This window comes from Strix uralensis, chromosome 2 (genome assembly GCF_047716275.1).
Source record: "Strix uralensis isolate ZFMK-TIS-50842 chromosome 2, bStrUra1, whole genome shotgun sequence".
Lineage (NCBI taxonomy): Eukaryota > Metazoa > Chordata > Aves > Strigiformes > Strigidae > Strix > Strix uralensis.
This window is the reverse complement of record NC_133973.1, coordinates 33,875,712-33,898,398: the sequence shown is the minus strand read 5'-3', so window position 1 is coordinate 33,898,398 and position 22,687 is coordinate 33,875,712. Positions and strand designations below refer to the sequence as shown.

At 44.0% G+C, this 22,687-nt stretch overlaps 1 protein-coding gene across 6 annotated transcripts in view; it reads right to left on the bottom strand.

Moving 5' to 3' along the window:
* Positions 1 to 20,363, bottom strand: part of SON (SON DNA and RNA binding protein) — a 41,134-nt gene extending 20,771 nt beyond the window's left edge. For 5 of the 6 annotated variants that reach the window (XR_012627478.1, XR_012627479.1, XM_074858247.1 and 2 more), the window contains exons 1-5: positions 20,085 to 20,363; positions 18,238 to 18,404; positions 5,082 to 15,806; positions 3,630 to 3,790; positions 1,224 to 1,364 (exon numbers count right to left, since the gene is read on the bottom strand). Coding sequence is in view for 4 of the 6 variants with exons in the window: in XM_074858247.1 (XP_074714348.1) it covers positions 1,224 to 1,364; positions 3,630 to 3,790; positions 5,082 to 15,806; positions 18,238 to 18,404; positions 20,085 to 20,206 (11,316 nt within the window). In the remaining 2 variants the exon portion in view is untranslated. Of the gene's footprint in view, positions 1 to 1,223; positions 1,365 to 3,629; positions 3,791 to 5,081; positions 15,807 to 18,237; positions 18,405 to 19,133; positions 19,308 to 20,084 lie in introns of those variants that run through there. The other variant, XM_074858248.1, reaches the window with a different exon arrangement.
* Between the last annotated feature and the right edge of the window lie 2,324 nt (positions 20,364 to 22,687).

Here is a 22,687-nt window from a genome sequence, read left to right as displayed (position 1 = left end):
TCTTGACAGTTTCCTCTTCCAAGAGGCAAACAGAGCCCAGACAGCTCCCAATATTGGGTAAATTGCTACTATCAAAGGAACACGGATGGAAATGATAGTAACACTTGAATTCAGAAAGAATAGAAAGAATGATACTACAAGGGTCAGAACTGTGGAAAACAGACAAAGCAGCCCATAACCACTAAAGAACATTCCTCTTTGGAACGTGTAAGTATCCCAAGGTTTCTTTATTATTGTCATACCACTTTCTACTGGTACAACATAAAGCATAAATTTATTCCTATCTTACACCTTATGCAAATATGTATTACTGCTTATTTTGTGTATGCCACAAGCTATATATATAATATATAAATGCTATTGATATTTTCACTTAGCATATCAATACTTTCATAGTACTTTATACCTGCAAAATCAGAGCAGACTTCTGTGGGCACAAAACCCCCCAAAAATACAACTGTAAAAAATAACAAAAAAACCCAAAACTAGACAAATTCTAATCTATGATTCAAACGAATCCCAGATGCACTTAAAGAAATGCTTCCTCATTTTATTCCTTTCAACACGCTCATACCAGAAAATGTCAACACAAGCTTTGACACAGCCAAAAGCAGTCCCCCAATGAGGGGCTTTAATGAGACATTTAGACCCTCTTCGTAACAGGCAACATCAGTGATTCTCATTCTTAACACAGTATTTAATTCTCTATTGGCTAATCTCAAAATTAACAGAATTTTCTTCTCCTTTAGTAAACACTTGAGATGGACTGAAGCAGGAGACATACAAGATTTGAAGTCCGCACAAGGATGATAGCATCATTTTACTTGGAACACCTCAAAATGATTTTAGAATTTTGCTGGGGTTTGTTTGTTTTTTAAAGAAAAACAGTGCTGCTCCAAAAGCATTTTCCAATTCCAATGCTGTTTGCAAATTCATACTGATATTTTTGCAATGAAGACGTGAAGTAAAACCGATCCTCTTGATGCTATTTAAGCTTTAAAAGCTGCAGAGACCTTAAGGAAAAACCAGTTTCAATCCACTTATGGCAACTGCCACAATTTCATAGACTGCAGGTAAGTTTTCTATTGTAGCAAGTGTACTTTTAACAACATCCCAGTGCAATTCCATCAAGATTATTAACACCTGTTTAACTTCTGTAAAACTACTTGCATTATATAAAAATAACCACAATTTAAAATATTGAAAATTAAAGAAGCACTCACACTTAAATTGAAGAAAATAGGTTTGGGTTCGCTGAGCTTGAAAGGATGATTATAGAAAGGACGTTCTTCTTCCTCTTCATCAGAAACATGAGGTTTGTTCACTATCACATCATCTGTACTTTGAGCAATCTTCTTGCATTTCTAAAAAAAAAAAAAAAAAAAAAAAAGGGGGGGGGGGGGCACATAAACCCGGGCTTTCAACCAAAACATACAATGTTTTTAGAAAAAACTGTTTTTCTTTTCTGAAGCACAAGAAGTTGAAAACATTTTTAGCAATGTCATCAACAGCTGTACTTTTGACATTTTAGATACATTATCAAAGACCTACCTAGGTTTGCTAGGCACTTATACAGCAAATAATTTCACAGACGTAAAATTTCAGCAGCATACTGTAAAACTTCCTGCACAGTGCTAGTTGCAGAATGCATGTGTAAGGCTGCAAACATTCCAGAGCAGGAACTCACTCATTGTTTGGCATCCCACATAACCAGCGTATTGCAATCTGATAGAAACGTCAGCATAACTCACAGAACTACTACAGAGGAAAACCTAAGAATCAATAGTTACTAATTTTAAGTTCCACTGGTAGTGCAGCGACCTAGTCAGAAGCAATGGCTCCAAAAGATCTCAGATTTCTTCTGAAATACTTTGACGTTGGCCAGGTACACAAGACATCCTCATTTTATAGTCAACAGAAATGAATATAAAACATATAGATGCTACAGGGATACTGCAGTCAAATGAGAAGAGAACAGGGGGGGGGAGAAAAAAAGACATTCTAGAGGCACTAGAATTTTATGATGGAAAACTCTTTACTGAACATGGTACCTGCACTGAGTGTTTACCAGTAGCAACTATCACTTAGTCAGTCCAAAATGCATTTGAGAACATTATAGTCTACTACCATGCTTCTAGTATGTCCCCATTCATGAAAAGTGTACTTAAAAGATCTACAAGACATGTGAGGACATAATATTTCAGAAAAATACCAAAATGAAGCCATCATCTGATCTGATTCTAGTTCAAGGTCATACCATTGTAAGCCACATCTGTTTGATGACCTGATTGTTGACATATAAGGAGCAAACAGACCGATCCATCACTAAAAATCAAGACACGCTGATGACATTGTTCTCATCAGTCCTTATAAAAAAAAGATTCCGGCACTCTCCTGTGCTAAAGACGCCTCCAAACAATGACTGAAGCACATTCTTTAGGCAACAGGAAAAGCCTGCACTATTTGGAAAGCTCATCAACAAAATGTTTTATCTATAGTTATTAGTTGGCTCCCAACTAATTGGAAGCAGTTTGTCCAGTTTGCAGGTTACATTGCAGAGAAGACAGGGCAGCTAGCTTTCCCACGAGAAGCTGAACAGGCTCTGGAAAGGTTTTCCACCTGGGCACACTACCATAGGATGAAGGCCTGGACTGCTTCTGGGGCCAATTCTGATACAACAGAACAGGAACATCATCCAACAGATTCCTGCAGCTGGGAAGGGCAAGGAAGGGGCAGGGTTTGGGCTTCCAGATTAGCACTAGCTACACTGGATCCTGGTCAGGTTAAATGAAGAACAACTTATGAAGTCTGCACAGTCTATCTGCACAACCTCAGCTTTTTACTAACAGGTACTTCTGCTTCCATGAGTCCACATACAACTAAGAGATTACTTTTCAGCACTTTGACGTTGCTTAATTTCAGATGTTATTTCCATAAACATGTATTTTAAAACTATCACACTGATGATGCAATTAAAAAAAAACCAAACAAAAACAAAAAACCACAAAAAAAACAAGAACCCAAAAGCACTTTTTTCCCCATTCCAAATTTTCTCTAGTTTTTTGGGAAAAAAACGTAGGGAGAAATTAGCAAATTGAACAAGGTGACATTACTAAGGTAAAAGGACAAGTAGCAATTTTTTCACCAGAACAAAAACATCCCATTTGTAGACTTGAACTGCAGTGGGATAGAACTAAAACAGTAATTCTCTAAAAATATCTTAGAGTGCATATTAAAATACATAGAACTATGTGAAGCGGACACTAGGTTTTTAACCCAGAGATAACATTCAACAATGTGAAATTCACTAACAGAAGAACATGACTAACACCAGAACCAAAAACTAGAAGTGAAAGCTTTGTTTTTTATTGAAGGACTGCAAGAACTACCTATTTGTACAAAATTGGAACAGAAACAAAACCAAAAAAAGCAAAAGAATTGGATTTCATGCATTTCCAAGGAATGAAAAAGCCTGTTTCTATTACTTAAAGAAACTTGCCTAGAGAATAAGGGCTCAAACCACAAGTCAGTTTATGCGTGAACCAAGCACACAGAATGACAGCTTGCCTACAAGTCACAAAAAACCCCACTTGCTAATTTTCACGTTTGATACTGTTGTTCTCACTTACCTCAGTGAGCTCCTTCAGTGTATCTCTTGATGACTTCTGATTGGCTTTGTCGTCTTTCTTTTGAGATAACAAAGGCATCAAGCTTGGTGGTAAGGGAACTCCAGACTTAGCACACATGGCAGCAGCATTAGCTTTGGCTATTTCAAGTAGCTGGGCCTTGTCTAAAAAATTATTATTTTTTTTTAAAAAAATTATTATTTTTACAGATTCTTGCTTTAATAAATAAGCATTTCTGGCAGACTAAACAAAGTACAAAGAGAAAACACAAGATTTTACCCACATTGTGCATTACTTCCCAGCTACCTCTGAAAAGCATTCAAAGGTCTTGTGTCCCCTCAAGTCCCCCCGTACGTAGCCTGGAAGTTACTTCCACCAACAGAAAAACAGAAGTACTGAATAAAATGTGCACTTTGGATAAAATACAATTACACGCAAAACTGTTAATAAAACAGTATTTTGCTTTATTAAGGAAAAAAAGCACATGTGGTCCTATGACAGAAAATAGGGAATGAAAATAAAGCAAGTCTTATTTATCTGCCCGTTTGCAAATAAATGAATTACCACTATCTCTGCAAGCATACAGTTGTACAAAAATCCTAAAAGGACAACATTCCTTTACTTCTTAAGCAATATAAGTATATAGGTACAGACTTATTGCATAATCAAAGCATGAAAGCAGATTCAAGGATGCTCAGTAAATCTTATGCTCTTTACAAAAATACTTCTCTGGCAGAGAGGCTTCCATGGTAACTTTATGAGACAGGATTAAAAGGATCAGAACCTAAGGTCCACCAAAAGTGGCTTCCTCAAAAACTGCACATGACCTTAACTCAAAATTAAAACCTTCTTTCTCCTTACGTAACTTACTATCTAAGGAAATTGTACTGCCTCCCTTCAGTCACAGAGAAGGGATGCAGTTCATTAGGGTTTTGTATTTTCCAATCAGCTGGGTCTGAGACTATTTTCAGAAACAAGTCTCCCTTCCCATTAAGTTCTTACCATAGGAAAAAGGCAAGACGGAGTAATGAAAACAGATAAACAAGCATTAAAGCTGATGACAGCGAAGAACTCTCCAACTGTCACTTACTTTCAAATGCTCTTTCACGCTCAATTTGTTCTCAGGAAAATTAGAAATTTTTAACTTTCTCAGAGAGTACTTGGCATTTACTATTACAATCAACAGTGTTCCTCAAGACTGCAACATACTACCTTTGTATAAAGGCTCTATAACCAAGATATAACCTGCTCTAAATACACTTTCATCCAAATGGTAAGCACTGATCTACCTCCGAAACAAAAGTTCTTACCGGAAGTCACTGCCTAAACATAATGCACAAAATAACTTCCAAGAAACTCCTTATGAATGCTACAGAAATACATTAAAATAAAACTATATGAATGCACACGGGATCACCTAACCATGGAACTACCGAAAACAAAATTATCACTTACCCAAGTCCGTAAGACGTTTAGGTGACCTGCTTGAAAATCGTTCTGATGACCTCGACCTACGACGATCAGGTGATCTGCTGTATCTTCTTCTCCCTGAAGATCTCGACCGCCGTAGTCGAATTGGAGACCTACTAGAGCTCCGTCTTCTTCCTCTTGACCTTGACCGCCTTTGACGAATAGGTGTTCGACTTCTGCTCCGTAATCTGAGTGATATTCTACGATCTCTTGAATCTGATCTTCTTCTTCTTCTGTCAGTCGATCTTGATCTATTTCTCTGAGATCTCTTGCGCCTGTCTCTTGATAAAGAACGCCGCCTTCTGGATGCTGACCTGGACCTACTCCTCCTCCTGTGCCTTGAACGCGACAATGAGCTAGATCGAGACCGACGATTAGATTTTGATCTTGATGCTCTCCTCCGAGTTACTGATCTGGAGCGATTTCGTCTAGAGCGGGATTCTGTATCATACCTCTGGGATCTGCGCTGAGAAGACCTGGAGCGTCTGCTTCTAGACCTCCGTGAAGATTCTTTGTCTGCTGTTTTTTCAACAGATTTGGATCGACTCCTTTGGTGAGCAGTGGACCTGGAGCGTCTACGTCTAGACCTCCGTGAAGATTCTTTGTCTGTTGCTTTTTCAACAGATGTTGATCGACTCCTCTGGCGAGCAGTGGACCTGGAGCGTCTACGTCTTGACCTCCGTGAAGATTCTTTGTCTGCTGTTTTTTCAACAGACGTGGATCTACTCTTCTGGCGAACGGTAGACCTGGAGCGTCTACGTCTAGATCTCCGTGAAGACTCTTTATCTGCCACTTTTTCAACTGATGTGGATCGACTCTTTTGGCAAGGAGATTTTGAGCGTCTGCTTACAGATCTTCGTAAAGACTCTTTGTCAGATATTTTATCGACAGATTTGGATCTAGATTTTTCACGTTCAGAAGACTCAGAACGCCTGCTTTCAGGTATAAAGGAAGAGTCCTGTTCCTCCAACCTCTCAAGAGGTATGGAATCCTGTTTATCTTCATCTCCCAAAGAGGGCTCCGCATCCTCACCCTCTTCACCAGTGGTAGACCTTGACTCGTGATCATCTGATGATGTGGAGTCTCTTCGTTCAGCTGTCAAGGAGGGCTCCACATCATCTCCTTCTTCACCAGTGGTAGACCTAGATTCACGCCCATCAGGGGATGTGGAACGTCTGTGTTCAGTTGTCAAAGAGGGTTCCATATCCTCTACTTCTTCACCAGTGGTAGACCTTGACTCATGCTCATCTGATGATGTGGAATCTCTTCGTTCAGCTGTCAAGGAGGGTTCCATATCCTCCACATCTTCACCAGTGGTAGACCTTGATTCATGTTCATCTGAGGAGGTGGAGTGTCTACGTTCAGCTGTCAAAGAGAGCTCCTGGTCCTCTGCTTCTTCACCAGTGGTCGACCTTGACTCACGGCCATCAGGAGACACAGAACGTCTATGTTCGGCTGTCAAAGAAGGTTCCAAATCCTCTATTTCTTCACCAGTTGTAGACCTTGACTCACGGTCATCAGAGGATGTGGAGTGTCTACGTTCAGCTGTCAAAGAGGGCTCCCGATCTTCCATATCTTCACCAGTGGTAGACCTCGATTCATGCTCATCAGAGGATGTGGAGTCTCTTCGTTCAGCTGTCAAGGAGGGTTCTACATCCTCTACCTCTTCCCCAGTGGTAGACCTGGACTCATGCTCATCAGAAGACACAGAGCATCTACGTTCTGTTGTCAAAGGCTGCTCCAAATACTCTGCTTCTTCACCAATGCTAGATCTTGACTCATGGTCATCAGGGGACGTGGAGCGCCTATGTTCAGATGTCAAAGAGGGCTCCAGATCATCCATTTCTTCATCTATGGTAGATTTCCGGTCATGGCCCTCAGGGGACACAGATCGTCTATGATCAGAAGTCAAAGAGGACTCTAGACCCTCTTCCTCTATGGGAGATTTCAGGTCATGACCTTCCTGATATGAGGATGTGGAATGTCTACGTTCAGATATCAAAGAGGGCTCTAGATCGCCTGCTTCTTCACCAGGGCCAGATTTCACACTGTAGCCATCAGGGGACATGGAGCACCCACTTTCAGGCATTAAAGAAGGCATTGCATCATCCATTTTTTCAGTGGGGACAGATTTCAAGTCACTGTCATCAGGGGACATGGAGGCTCGATCATTTAGTGTCAAAGGTTCAAGAGGGCCTACTTTTCCAACAGTATAGAATCTCGACTCCTGGCCATCAGGGGATGCTGCACATTCGTTTTCAGGTGCTGGAGAAAGCTCCCGTGCATCTGCTTTTTGAACAGAGGTGAATCTTACCTCCTGGCTCTCGAAGGACAAAACATGGTCATTTTCAGATGTCAAAGAAGAATCCATATCCTCTGTTTTCTCAGCATGTGTCAATCTTGATTCATACTCTTCAGGGGACAGATCATGTTCATTTTCAGATGTCAGAGAAGGTTCCTTAGTCTCTACTTTTTCAGCAGGGCTAGACTGCAGCTCCTGACCTTCAGGGGACATGGCACATTCACCTTCAGACAAAGACAACTCCTGCACCTCTGTTTTTCCAGCAACTGTAGACTGCAACTCCTGGCTATCAGTGGACATTGAACTTTCACTTTCAGATGTTTCAGAAGGTTCCTCCATTTCTTTTTCAACAGGACTGGATCTCAAATCATGGCCTTCAGGGGATACATCATACTCATTTTCAGAGAGCAAAGAACACTCCTGCACCTCTGTTTTTTCAGCAAGAGCAGAGAGAAACTCCTGCCCTTCAGGGGATGAAGCATATTGACTGTCTGATACTAGTGAAGGCTCCTGCACCACTGTTTTTTCAGCAAGGGCAGACTGTAATCCTTGGCCTTCAGGGAAGATAGTATATTCACTGTCAGATGTCACAGAAGGCTCCTGTACCTCTTTTTCAGCAGGGCTGGCTGTCACCTCCTGGCCCTCAGGAGATACAGCATATTCATTTTCAGACAGCAGAGAACACTCCTGTACCTCTGGTTTTTCAGCAAGGAAAGATGGCGATTCGTGATCTTCAGAAGACACAGCATACTCATTTTTGGGTACTACAGAAGCTTCCTGCATCTCTACTTTTTCAGGAGAGCTAGATCTCAACTCCCGGCCCTCCCAAGATACAGCATATTCATTTTCAGACGTCAGAGCAGGCACTTGCGCTTCTATCTTTTCAATAGGTGGTGACCGCAACTCCTGGCTCTCAATGGACACTGAGCATCTTTCTTCAGACATCCGATAAAGTTCCCGCATCTCTGTTTTTTCAGCAGGGGTTGATGTCAACTCTGGGCCATCAAGCCCTATTGTGTATTCATTTTCAGACATTTGAGAAGGCTCGTCCTCCTCAACTTTTTCAAAAGCAGTGGATGTCAACTCATGACCATCAGAGGAAACAGAACACCCGTCTTCCAGTACCAGAGGTGGCTCCTGCACCTGTATTTCTTCATCACAGACAGATCTCAACTTGTGGCCATCGGGGGATGCAATGCATTTCAGTTCAGATGACTTTCGCACCTCTACTTTTTCAGCAGGGATAGGTCTCAATTCATGACTATCGGGCAACAGGAAAACCCCACCTTCAGATGTCAGAGAAGTCACTGGGGCCTGTAATTTTTCAGTAGATGTGCTTACTGATTCATGACCATCAGCAGACTTGGAAAGCCTACTTTCCAATGGGAGAGGAGGCTTCCGTATCTCCATTTTTTCAACTGCAGTGGATGTCAATTCATAGCCTTCAGGGAAGACAGAACACCTAAGCTCAGATGCCAATGAGAGTTCTGCGCCTTCTGTTTTCTCAAAGTAATTGTATTTTGATTTATGGCCATCATGGCACATGGGAATTCCACTTACAGACATGAGGAAAGATTCTGTACCCTCTGTTCTTCCAGCAGGCAGGTATCTTGATTCATGCATTTGAGAAGATTCAGAGCAATCAATTTCAAGTACTTGTGAAAGTGTCGGGCCATCTAAATCTTTGTCAACAGATGATCTGCACTCATGAACTTCAGAAGACTTGCAGCTGTGTCCTACAGTTGTCACTACAACTTCCTGCATTTTTTCAAAAGATGATGCTGAAATGAGGTCACCTGAGATTTCAACAGGACCACACTCAGATGTCAGGGAAGTATCTGGAGCCTTGACTTTTTCAACAGATAAAGATCTTTGTTCATTTCCACCAGGTGACTTGAAGGACCCATCTTCAGATACCAAGGGAAGCTCCTCTATTTGTGCAGCAAAGCTGGATTCTGATTCATGTCCATCAAGAGACTTGAAGCATCCACGGTCAGAAGCCAGAGAAGGCTCCGGCATCTGGCCCTTTTCAGTAGGCAAGGAGGCTGACTCACAGACATCAGGGAATGCAGAGCATGTAACTTGAGGTGCTAGTAAAGATTTTTGAGCCTCTATTGTTTCCGAAGATAGTGACCTTGACTCAGAGCTGTCAGCCAACTTGGAAGGTTCACTTTCAGGTACTTCAAAGAACAAACCTTCACAGGGTCTTGCAACAGGTCTCAATTCATGACCATCAGACAAGTCAGAGAGTACACTTTCAGATATCAGAGAAGACCCCTGAACCTCTGTTTTTCCGGAGGACGAGGAGATTGTCTTGTAATCATCAGAAGACACAGAGCATCCAGTTTGAAACGGCTGAAGAGGCTCTGGACCCTCTACTTCTTTGAGAGAGGTAGATCTTGACTCTTCTTCATGGGATACGGAGAGCTGAAATTCTGTTGCTGAAGAACTTTCTGCATCTCCACCTTTTTCAATAGATGAGGAACTTGACCTGGATGTGGAATATGTGAGTTCAGGTATCAATGAAGACTCCAGAGTCACTGCTTTTTCAGCTGATCCATTTTCAGATGTGACAGAAAGTTCTGAAACCTGTGTTTTCTCCATAGGTATAGATCTCAATTCCTGGTCATCTGGGGTTTTGAAGCTATCAAATTCAGACACCACAGAAGGTTGCAGACCTGCTGTTTTTTCAACAGATGAGCTTTTCTCAAGATTATCAAGAGTTCTGGCTAATTCACTTTCAGATACTGGTGGCAGCTCTGGGCCATTTACTCCTTCTGACATGGGACCATTAGAGGATTTGGAGGAGCTGCCTTCACTTGCAAAAGGTTCAGGAACTACTTTTTCAAGACATCTGGTTGACTCCTGAAGTTCAGAAGACTCCACATGCTTGCTACTGCACTTTACTGAGGATAACTTACTCTCTCTTTTTTCTATAGATTTGGACCTAGACTTAACACTATCAGAGGACTTGGAACGTTTCCGTTTGGATTTTTTTGAAGATTCCTTGCGCTTTTTTTCAACAGACCTAGACCTAGACTTATAACGTTCAGAAGATTTTGAGCGGCGACGCTTAGATTTTCGTGAAGACTCCTTCTTTTTTTCCACTGACTTGGATCTGGACTTGTAACGGTCAGAGGACTTTGAGCGCTGACGTTTAGACTTCCGCGACGATTGCTTTCGATCCCTTTTTTCTACTGATCTGGATCTAGACTTGTAACGGTCAGAGGACTTTGAGCACTGATGTTTAGACCTCCGGACAGATGCCTTCCGACCTCTCTTCTCAACAGATCTTGACCTAGATTTTGAACGATCAGAGGAACCAGACCCTCTGTGTCTGAACCTCCATGAGTATTCTTTGCCCCCTCTCTTTTCTGAAGACCTGGATCTAGATTTAGAACGGTCAGAGGACCTGGAACGTCTGCGGCGGGATCTCCAGGAGGACAACCTGCTCCCTCTCTTTTCTGCTGATCGTGATTTAGACCTGTAGCGGTCAGAAGATCTGGAACGTCTGCGTCCAGACCTTCGGGAAGACAGTCGCTTTTCCACTGACCGTGATTTAGACCTGTAGCGGTCAGAAGATCTGGAACGTCTGCGTCCAGACCTTCGGGAAGACAGTCGCTTTTCCACTGACCGTGATTTAGACCTGTAGCGGTCAGAAGATCTGGAACGTCTGCGCCCAGACCTTCGAGAGGACAGTCGCTTTTCCACTGACCTGGACTTAGACCTGTAGCGGTCAGATGACCTGGAACGTCTGCGCCCAGACCTTCGAGAGGACAGCCGCTTTTCCACTGACCTGGACTTGGATCTGTAGCGGTCAGAAGACCTGGAACGTCTACGTCTGGACCTTCGAGAGGACAGTCGCTTTTCCACTGATCTGGATTTAGACCTGTAACGGTCAGACGACCTGGAACGTCTACGTCTGGACCTCCCAGAAGACAATCTGCTCCCTCTCTTTTCTGCTGATCTGGATTTAGACCTGTAACGGTCAGACGACCTGGAACGTCTGCGCCTGGACCTCCGGGAAGACACTCTTCTCTCTCTCTTCTCCACAGATCGGGATCTAGATTTGGAATGCTTTTTTCTGGAACCTGAATAGTTTCTGCTCCTAGAACGTGCTCTTTTAGAGGTCAAGCGCCTGGAAGTAGAACGTGACCTTGATTTTTTCTTCCGCTTCCTAGACCTGGACTGAGACTTGGAGCGACTCCTTTTTTGTTTCTTTGCATCATGTTTTTTATCACTGCTTCTATGGCTACTTTTTTCAATAACTTTTTCAAGTCTCATCAGAGTCTCCCTCATTCGTGCTGCCACATCAGGTTGCACATCAGATGTTTCTGAATCTCTTTTCTCTGACTCCTGTTCTGGAGTTGCTTCTTTGACAGCCTCAGCCTCTGGAATGACTTCCAACTGGCTTGCCTCTGTCACAGGTACTGGAACTGCTTCTGTAACAGTCTCAGGTACTGGAGCTGCTTCCAAATCTTTTGTCTCTGCCTCCAACGTCACAGCTCCTTCTGCATCTTTCAGCTCTACAACAGTCTCAGGAAGAGGAGCTGTTTCCAAATCTGCTGTTTCTGCCACATGAGCTGGAGCTGCTTCCAACTGGTTTGTGTCTCTGATTATTTCAGATTCAGGAGTTCCTGCTGAACCTTTTTCATCTGCTACATGTGAAGAACTAAAAACTGTTTCTGCTATTAAAGGCTCAGATCCTTGAGTTTGCTCTGCATCTTTCTTCTCAACCAGTATCTCACATTCCTGAGCTTGACCCTGCACCCCTTCTGCATATTGTACTTCTGCTGCCACTTCATGTTGCAGTGTTGTTTCCAGATCTTTCATGTCCCTTGGTTTGGGAACTGCTTCAGAAGATTTCATTTCAGCAGCACTCAAGATTTCTGGAGCCTCTTCTGTACTCTTCCATTCTGCACCAGGTTTTGCTTCTAAAACGGCTTGCAGATGTTCTTGCTTTTCAGTGTGCAAAGATTCTGGAACAGCTTCTGAAACATCCTCTACAACATTCATCACCCCATTTTCAGACTGTTGGGAAGTTTCTAAACCTTGGATATCCATGTGTACCTCAGGCTCTTCGACTGTTTCAGAACCTTTCACCTCTACTGCTCCAGACTCTTTCATACTTTCCAACAACCTCACTTCTCTAGCTTCTGATGATGGCTCCAAATATTTTGCTCTCATTGCTTTCTCCATTTCTGAAGCTTCTTCCAAATCTTTTACACTGGTAAGTGAGGGCTCATTTTTTTTTGTGCTTGTCCTCCTTGTTGCAATTATATATTCTACAGTAGGTCCCTGAGTTCTCACATCTGTCAAAATCTTAGATTCTGAAGTTCCTCTCAAGTTTCTCATTTCTGTCACTATTTCTGATGCCATAGCTTTTTCTTCCACTCTGGGCAAAGACTCTAATACTGCTTCTGAATGACTTACTATCTGTTCCTGTACAGATTTTGAACTTGTTTCTAAAGTTGGCACCGTCACTGTTTGCACAGGTTCTAATATCGCTTCTTTGCTACTTGCCTTTGCTTTGTCTGGATCTTCTGAAGCCGCTTCAGAATGCCTCATTTCTCTAACCACCTCAGATGCCAATGCCCTTCCTAAGCCTTGCATGAGTGTCCTTGTTTCAGATCCCACAACCATTTCCAAAGTTTTCATCTGTGTTAAGTGTGAAGTTTTTGATCTCACTTCCACATCTTTTACATCTGCAACTGCCTGAACTTCTGACAAGTTGTCTAAACCTCTCACTTCTACGGTGGCAGAACTGGTAGCTAGTTCAGGTATCTGCCCTACTATCTCAGTTTGTGAGGTTCTTGTATGTGTCATGACCGGAGTCTGTGAAATGACAGAACTCTTTGCTTTGCTTGCACCAAGAGGTTCTGCAACTGCTTCTGCATGTTCTCTCTCTGCTGAGCTTTTCAAATGTGTCATTCCTGCTAATGCCTCAGACTCTCTAACTGGTTCCACGCTTACACATGCAACCACAGATTCAGGAGTTCTTTCTGACCTTTCTTCTAAGGCAAGAAGTCCTGGACTTGCTTCCAAGACTTTGCCACCCATTCTGGCTTCAGAACACACATTTTCTCCTAACCCCCTTGCCACTGCAAGGGTTCCAGGCTGCAAGACTGCTTTCAAAGCTTGTATCTTTGCTATACCTACAGACGCTGGATCTCCTACATGCAGGTGTGATGAAGATGTCCTCATCTCTGTCCCAGCTCTGGCCCAGTCTTCTTCTGAAACTTTCCTTTCTGTCTCTGCTACAGGTCCTATAGTTGTTTCCAAACTTTTCACTGGTCTCACAGATCCGACTTTCATAGCTAGGAGACTGGCATCTGAGCCTGCTTCTACTCCTGCCATACTATCTAGATTTATTTCTGAACCTTTTGACACCGCTGAATCTAGTGCTGCTGCTAAACCTCTGGCCACAGTCCCACAATGCACAGCTTCTGAAGCTTTCACACCTTCCATCTGCAAAGACAGTGAAGCTGATTTCAAAGTTTTTGCTTCCACCACAGCCTTTGATTCACTCTCAGATCTTGATTCTCTCAGCTCCTCTGGCTGTCTCAGTAATGAAGTAGCTTCTGAAACTTTTGCCTCTGTTACAACTACAGGCTTGAGAGCAGATTCTGAAGTTTTTGAAGCACTAGTTCTTTCCAGTTGCAGAGTAGCTTGACTTGTTTCTCGACCTTTTACTGTCGTTACTTCCACAGTTGCTTGCGGACCTTTAAAACCCTCCACCATCTGGATTTCTGGAGTTGTTCGGGGAATGAAGGTCTGTACAAGCGCTACAGGTTGTGAAGTTGCTTTTAAACCTTTTGCCTCTGCAACCACATTCACATATGTCAATTCTGCTGGAAGCGCAGATTCCTGGGTTCCATCCACACTTCTTGTTTCTGTCAAGACTTTAGGTTGTAGGAACATTCCTGATGCATTCGGCATTGTTGCAGGATCAGTGGTACCTTCCACATCTTTGACTAGTTGAACTGGCAGACATTCTTGTGCTGCTCTGACATCTTTTGCTCTAACACCCACAGGTTCCATGATTGTTTCCAAAGTTTTGGGCTTTACTACAGCAATTGGCTGCAGAGCTTCTTCCAAAGCTGTCACATTTTCCATATGCGCAGAGCTTCTAGCTGGTTCAATATCCTTCACTTCTGTAACAGCTCCTGGTCCCAGGGGTATTTTGGCACTTGTTATTTCCACCTGGGTCGCAGCGGTCACTGCAGATATTTTAAAAGGATGTTGCAAAGATACATCTGCCTTCAAGACACTTGAACCCTCCATGGGGCTGCACTGTGTCACTCTCAAACTATCAGATATAATTGAGGGCTTCAGGGCTGGCTCCAAAGTTCTGCTCACACCCCCTAATTCGAAAGATCTTTCCACATTTTTCACATTTCCCAAATGCAGAGATTTTTCAGCTGCTTCTGGAATTTTCACTTCTTCCATGGCCACAGACACATGAGCTACCTTCACAGTATTCAGATCCGCTTGATTTGCAGATTTAGGAATTGTTGTCACATCACTTGCCAAAGACACTGATTCTGAAGTTGCTCCCAAACTTTTTGCTCTCCCCTGTGCCACAGATTGTAGAGATGCTTCTGAGTATGTTAACACCTCCATGGTCTCAGACTCAAGAGCTGTACCCCAAGCTTTTACTTCACCAGTGCCTTTAGATTTGAGAATAGCTTCTGAACCTTTTAGTGCTTCTACTACCCCTGAAGCTAGAGTTGCTGCTGGATCTTTCTGAATTTCAGATTTATTGGCAACTCCAGATGGGATGCTAGATGAACTATCATTTCCAGTATCAACAAGAACACCCCTTTCACTCACATTAACAGCTATAGGATAAATATTTTCACGAGACTGTTGAACTTGTTCTTCTCTAGTGCAAATTTTAGTTTGAGTTATACTAGCATTTCCTTGGATATCAGATTGACTGCCTTCTAAATTAAATGGAGGGTTTGTTGCACACAAAGTCCCCTTCTCACTTCCAAGATTTTCTGTAGATTGCTGAGAATCAGTTCTTGAATGAGAAACAAGTCCTAAAGCTTGTCTGTCAAGCCCCTCACTTGCTTTTAAGCACAGTTCTTCTGGCTGCACTTGGACAGCCAGATTTGCATCTCCAAATCCTGCATGCTGTACACTCAATTTGGAGCTTGATTTCTCTGGCATCAAGTGAGAAGCAGGCTGCAAGTCTGCATGTTCTGCATGACGTGTACTCAACTTTGACTCCTTTGGCTGCTTTTTATGCTTCTTCTCTTTCTTCCTTTTCTTCTTCTTTTTCTTCTTCTTTTTGCTTTTGTGTTTCTTGTTCTTCTTTGACTTCTTTCTAGGAATTTCATCTTCAGCAGTAGAGCTTCTTTTTGTAGACTGAGTACTATTTTTCACAGTATTTTTGTCTACATCTAGAAAAAATGATATTTTCCTTGTAAATGTTATTAAAACTACATTTTAAAAGTTCTTTCAGACTAGTGACCAAGCACATGGACAGAGGTACAAAAAATTTAAACTTGAAACTCATACCTTCTTCACTACATATATAAATAGCACACACTCCCTCTTCAGCCCTCTTACCCTTCCTCTCAGGAGTCACTTCAAGTAAAAATAAGTAATTCTTCTTTCAAAAAGTTAACCAAATATTCTTGGTCAGCAACACAGTTCCAGTGGGAGCATGACTCTTTCTTTCTAAGAAGTAGTTGCACACACTTCCACCTATATTCCACTGTGCAGTGCATTCTTCCAGAAGGCTGGAGATGTACTTTCAAACTAGACCAAGCTGCACATAAAGTGAGACAAGAACTCCCATTTTCCAGAGAAATTATCTAAGTGGTGATACACCTACTGTATAAGATGTGGCCAGCCCATTATCCCCTTCTATGCTTTAAATTGTGAGTGAGCCCAGTATTACTAGTGCGTTAGAAATTATCTAAGTGTATTTACTGATTAAGCTCCTCACTGAATAAGTTCTTCCAACAAATTTGGGGAACCAGCATCTACTTCCCTGTTCCAAACAAGCTTTAAGGCATTGCAGGCAACCAGCTGCTCAGACTGGACTGCAGTTGCCACAAGCAACTGCAAACCTGCAAGAACCTAACAGAGCTTTTGCTTCAAATGGGAAAGTAACTAATAAATTCAGGTGACTGCAGGGACGAGCAGTTACTGAGAGGGAAAGAGAAAGACTGAGGTTTTGATCACCTTCTTTTAATTCTATACCTCATTTCCCTCTGAATGTAACCTGTGTTAGGTTCCTACCCTTCTCTGGGTCTAGTGCCATGTTTTCATGAGAAATGCACTTCCATTAAAATCAACTTGCTATAATTTCTGTTAAATATGAGCTATATATTCAAGTCTGCTTACATGTTATCTTCAATGCTTATATTTATACTGGCCAGTGCAGCAATATGGATTCTCCAATTATAATCTGGCTGCGATTACAAAGCATACTATTCCAAGTGAACAATGCAAAATCATTCAAAAACTGTTGGTAACTGCAATACTATTAAATGAATGTGACTTAAGATTCCATAAACAAGTATCTCATGTAGTTTTAAGCACATATATTTTTACGGAATAAACAGCTCAACAAAAAATAATGTTTCCACCAACACTGCTGTGAATGCAGTGAAAGAGGACAATGAAGCAGAGTCAAATGACCTTTTTTACACAGCATTTTCAGATAATCTCTGTCGTCCAACAGCAACATTAACTCCTTTCCAGATATGAACAGTGGAAGTGTTTACCATAGGTAAAGTTTATTAACTTCCAGGTTAATAGATCTCACTTACTTATTACCATGTTAGCCTGCTTCATTCTTCCATGACAGAAGAATAAAAAGACAAAACCAAAAACCCCAGATGACAGCCAAAAGTGCTGCTTGTACAGCATAAGTGAAAGACTGTTGAAAATGTTCAAGGTAAACAAGCCACTGTGCATAGAAGAAAGAAAAAGCAATCCCAAAACCTTGCAAACAGAATGTCTGAAACAAACAATTTTCTATGCTGCCTCAAAAAAAAAAAAAAAAATATCACTCTGGAACTATACTTACCAAGAACATAGCAGTCACCTATGTTTCAACTCAAAAAAATTAGAAATGCAGTAATTACAGCCTTCATCTCACTAACTCTGCTGATTCAGAAATTTTACAGTCTAGTCCCATGAGAAGGGATACTCATATGCAACTTTTTGTCATAATAAATCCAGTAATTTATGGAAGTTATGAGATTGGTACATAAAAATTTCTTAACCTTTGGAAGATTGCAATCCAAGTATCTACATATTAAAGATAAGTGCATTATTCATTTTAAAACTACAAAGCATCTTACTTTGACAGAACAATTAATCATACAGTTCTGAATTCTAATAAATGATTTTTAGAAATAATCTTGCAAACCAATCCAAAACAACACAACAAACAATGCTTCTTCTATTCATCAGTACCAGCTTTTCTAGTAAGAACTGCTCACTGAGACTATGAAGTAGATATATACAAAATAAAGCACAATTATATATATATGGATATTATTTATACGTTTTAGCATTATTGCAATGGAGAGTAAAGAAAAATAACTTGTTCGTACACTAAGTAATGCTTTCATATAATAACCAGCTTCAATTTTTAAACTACATATTTCTCTGTCCATCTATGGTTGTGAATCACAGTAGGCAAAAAAAAATACTTAACAAACATTACAATAAACATACAACTTGTCAGATGATGCTCGGCGAGAGGAGCAGTACTGAAAAGTACTTTTCCATCTCTGTAAAACTGATTCAATTTTAAGCACTATGACAACCTTCTTAAACAAGAACATATTTGCCAAATGTGTTTTCATTTACCTGATTTGCACTGCAGCTCTGTATCAAGGGCTCCAGAGAGCACTTCCTCTATTTTCTGCACTATCTGATCATTCTGACGACTCCCAGCACCAGCAACAGTGTCATCTGAAGGGTTGGCTTGCTCAGCTGGGATTGTGTCACCATTGGGCTGGCCTTCTACCTTTCCACTAACCAAAAAAAATATCAATACAAGCAATTTTGAGCTTTTGACTTTCTTTTTTAAATTCAGAAGCATTTATTATACTCAACCCTTCAAAACAGTATTTTAGCTTCCTGAAGAAGCCATGCTTTTAGGGAAATGTCTACCTTCTGATCAACTTTCACTTATTCACAACAGAACACATTGTGACAACTGAGTATTAGGCACAAGGGAGGAAAACATGTTCTCGCATGTGCCACAGTCCCCGTGGTTTATGTAAGAACTTGTGTAGGCTCCCCTCACAAAATAAGCACCCATCACTCACTCTTCTCCAGTAGGTTTTGCTTGCTTTGAGATAAGGCTGGGAAAAACTAGGCGAGCTTAAACGTAGTAAGATCAGTAAGACAAATCGTACAGACGCTCTCACCTCTTCCCCTCTTGCCCCGATACAAGAGGCCAAGACCGAAAACCCGTGAGTGAAAACGGGTGCGCGTTCGCCAGGAGACAACGCGTGCGTCCGTCCAACCCCCCCCACCTCCCTGTTTTCGCTCAAGGCGCTCGCAAGGGCGCGAGCCCCCGGGCCCCGCCATGTTGACGCCGAAAGGACCCGCGGAAGCCCTAGGCCCCGGCCCGTCTCTCTGCGCCCCGAGGCGGGGCCGCGCACTTCCCCTCCTCCTCCAGCACACCCCTCCTCTCCCCGCGCCCTAGGCCCCGCCGCCGCGTCGCCTCCCCCGCCGCCCCGTACAGGCCCCTTTACCCGCCGTGCTGCTGCTGCTGCTCTTCCTGGATCTCCCGGAATTTGCTAACCACAAAGGACCGAAAGATCTCCTCGATATTAGTCGCCATGACAGCCCTACCGCACCGGCCGCCCCCCCTCCCCCCGCGCTCCGCTTTCCTTCCTGCCGAGACGCGAGGCCTCCAATATCCCACAAGCCACCGCCGCAAGTAGAGGCCGAGGGCCCTTGCTGACGTCCTCGCTATACGCTCCCTCGCGATTGGCTGACCCCTACGGTGACGTAGCGGGGGGGGGGCAACCCGGGCCTTCGGATGGCCGCTCTAGCGCTGAGCAAAAGCCATAGAGCGCTAGCGCCGCCTGACTTCCGGCGCGGGGGGGGGGACGGGGACGTCTCGTGTCTCGGCGAGTTCGCCGTTCCCCCTCCCCCCCCAGGAGCGCGCCGCGCCGCCATATTGTTGCACTCGCCCCCACCTCCCCCGCCCTCCCCACCCCGCCGGCCGCGCGCCCACGAGCAAGCGGCCGCGCGCCTCCCCGCGGACTGTCCCCCCCCACCCCCGTCCCCCCCCTCCGGTGACCGGTAAAGCCCCGGCGGGCCGCCCTGCCCGCCGCCCTCCCCCCCCCCCCCCTCCCGCGATGAAACCGTTAACTGCCGTTCTGCCCCCACACCGACGCTCCCCCTCCCCCACTCCTCCGTGCCCCGCCGTTCTCGGCCCCTCTCGCGCCCCGTACACCGAAAAGCTGCGCCTGAGCCCCCGGGAGACCGGGGAGGGGAGGAAAAGAAGGGGGAGGCGGTGGAGGGCACCACGGTGGCCGGTGACCGCCGGTCCCTGCGGCTCCGTCCCGTGTGCCGCGTCCCCGTCTCCCCGCACACCCGCCCACCCTTCCCCCTCCGCGATCGCGGCCGTCTCCGGCGGCCACCGAGACCCGGAGCCGCCTGGGCCTCCGCGGAGAAGCCCGGCGGCCGGCACTCACCTCGCCGAGGGCCGGAGCGGCGGCGGCGGTGGCGGCGGCGGCGGGGCCATGGTGGGCTGAAGCGTGCGGCTGTGCGTGCCGGCGGGCTCGGGGCCGGTGGGGGTGGGTGGGAGCGATGCCATTGGTCTCCATGGAGCGGGGCCAAGCCCCGCGCCTCCGCCGCCGAGCGCAGGCAGCGCCTACCAGGGGGGCCTGCCCGCACGCGAGTGCTGCATCACAGGGCCCGGCGCGGCGCTGCCCTCACTCACCCAGCGGCTCCATGCGAAAGGCGCCCTCCCTCTCTCCCCCCCCCGCCCGCCCCCCCTTCCCTCCCCGTCCGCCGTGAGAGCAGGCAGCCCGGCGGTGACACGCACATGTGCTCCGGGGGCTGTCTGTCTGCCGGGCCGGGCGGGCGCCCCGCGGGATGGGAGAAAAATTAAAGGAACAAAGAAAGAGAAAGAAAATGCCGCCGCCGTGAAGAAATAAATGACGCCTGGGTGAAAGCCGGCCCCGGTCCACCTGCAAAGCCGTGCCTGCTCCGAGGTGTTTCTCTGGAATGCACCAAAATCGATTTGTCCCGAGTACAGCCACCTTGGGGGTCCCTCCACGCTGCCCCCAAACCAATTCTCAAGTATACATATGTACAAATACGACTTTGTCAGCCTCAGTCCTCTAAAACCAAATAATCCTGCAGCTGGATGACTCTTCCCCCCATGCAGTTTCTTCTGGTGTCATGAATTAGTAACTTAGAGGGGTTAGTTGACCTGAGATAAAACACCTCAAAACCTAGGTATAACCGTTTAAATGCTGCTGGGGTCTTTATTTGCATCAGTCTCAAATTCGATGTGGTTTAATAATCACTTGCAAGACCCTTTAAAAGCAGCGTTGTTCTTTACTGTGTATACCTGTGAGGCGGTCTGCCTTAATATTATTAACTTTGGAAAAATAATGGACCTGATACGTGGATCAATTTGCTTACTTTTAGGTCACACTCAATTTATTACATTTAAAATAGAAAGCAGTTATATGCAAGAGACCCTTTCACAAATAACCCGTACGTTTTGTGCCATGCCAACATTGATATATTTTAGATCTTACTAGGAAAATACTGTATGCAATTTCTGGTATTCAATGAGCTAAAGATTGAAAATGTTTCACTTGAACAATTTCAGACATATTTAGATTCCCCTGATGCAAATGGCCTTGTCTACACCAGGCATTCTTTTACCCAGAAACTAGTGATATTCTGCATGGTCCTAAAGTTGCTAGTGGGGGCCTTGCCAATAAACAACAAAACTGCAAAGGCTTTCAGCAGGATGTGATGGTAACTCGCCTCTTCAAAAAAAAAAAAAAAAAAACCAGCAGCTGTATTCAAGAGAACAGCAGGTTTGACTGGTGTAACTTAGTCTGTATCAGGGGCTTCAGACAGAAAAGCTGTTCCCATTAGCGACCATATCTCTGATGCGAACCAGGGAGAACCCACACCATGAACCTGCCCACCTTCAGGAAAGGAACCCTCTTCAACTGCAGTTAGTTCTTTCAAAGTAGCTTAACTACACTGATAGCCCTACCAGTGTAAGCCTCCATCTATACAAGGAAAATCGTGAAGACAGATACAAAAAAAGCAAGAGGACTTTAGTGTGTGCTGCATATTTGCTCTGGTTCCCTAAAAATTAATGCAGACAAAGTAATAACTACAAAAAACACTATTCATAGATATGAGAATCCACAGCCCCACAGGAAAGTAAATGATTCCTGCTCTCCACTCCCATCTCTGCTGCAAAAAAACCACAACCCTTTAGTTAAACACCTTCATTCAGTTAGGTGCTAGGTAGTTTTCAGATTAATTAAATGACATATTTTACTTTCATCTTGTCAAGACCAGTGATTGTTGCTGATACATTTAGTGTTCAATTTGCAAACATAGTATTACAGGGCTTTATTAATAGCAGTTCTGCTGCAGTCATCAATACTACTTAGAGCATTTATTCAGGTGACTGCTCCCTTTTAAAGCAAGAGTCAAAGGTATGCTTAAATATGTAAACAATATTTATTAAACCTGTATTTCATAAGCTAATTTACAAAGAACAGCGAGGTTTTCACATTACAGCTCTTGGGGGAGGAGGGGAAGCAAAACTATAAATCAAATCTGTTTTTATTGACAGCATTGTTGCACAATTGTAGCGTTAAATTGGACTAAATGCTGCCCCTCTGGTTTTATAAAGTTCAGTGTGGAACAAACTAAGGAGTACCTGGTCCTACCCAGTACTTAAAGACAGATACATAGGGGCATTCCCCCTGAGAGGACATAGAAACAAAATCAATCTTCGCACAGCCCTATCCAGCTAACTTTGTAAACCATCACCTTTACCCTCTGGAGCGATGTTCTACTTCCTACATAAAGTAAAAACAATAACCTACACCTAGATAAGGTTTTTCAGCCAGCTCCAGCACCTTCCCGGCCCGGCTCAGCACGCTCCCCAGGCAACACCCGCCCCCAGCGGAAGATATTTCTAGACTTGAAGAATTTGCGTGCAAAAGCCAATTAGTGTCTCTCTAACCGGAGACACAGAGCACCCTTCCTTCCCTCGCTCTCCCGCCCGCCCCGCGCCCCGGCCCCCGCC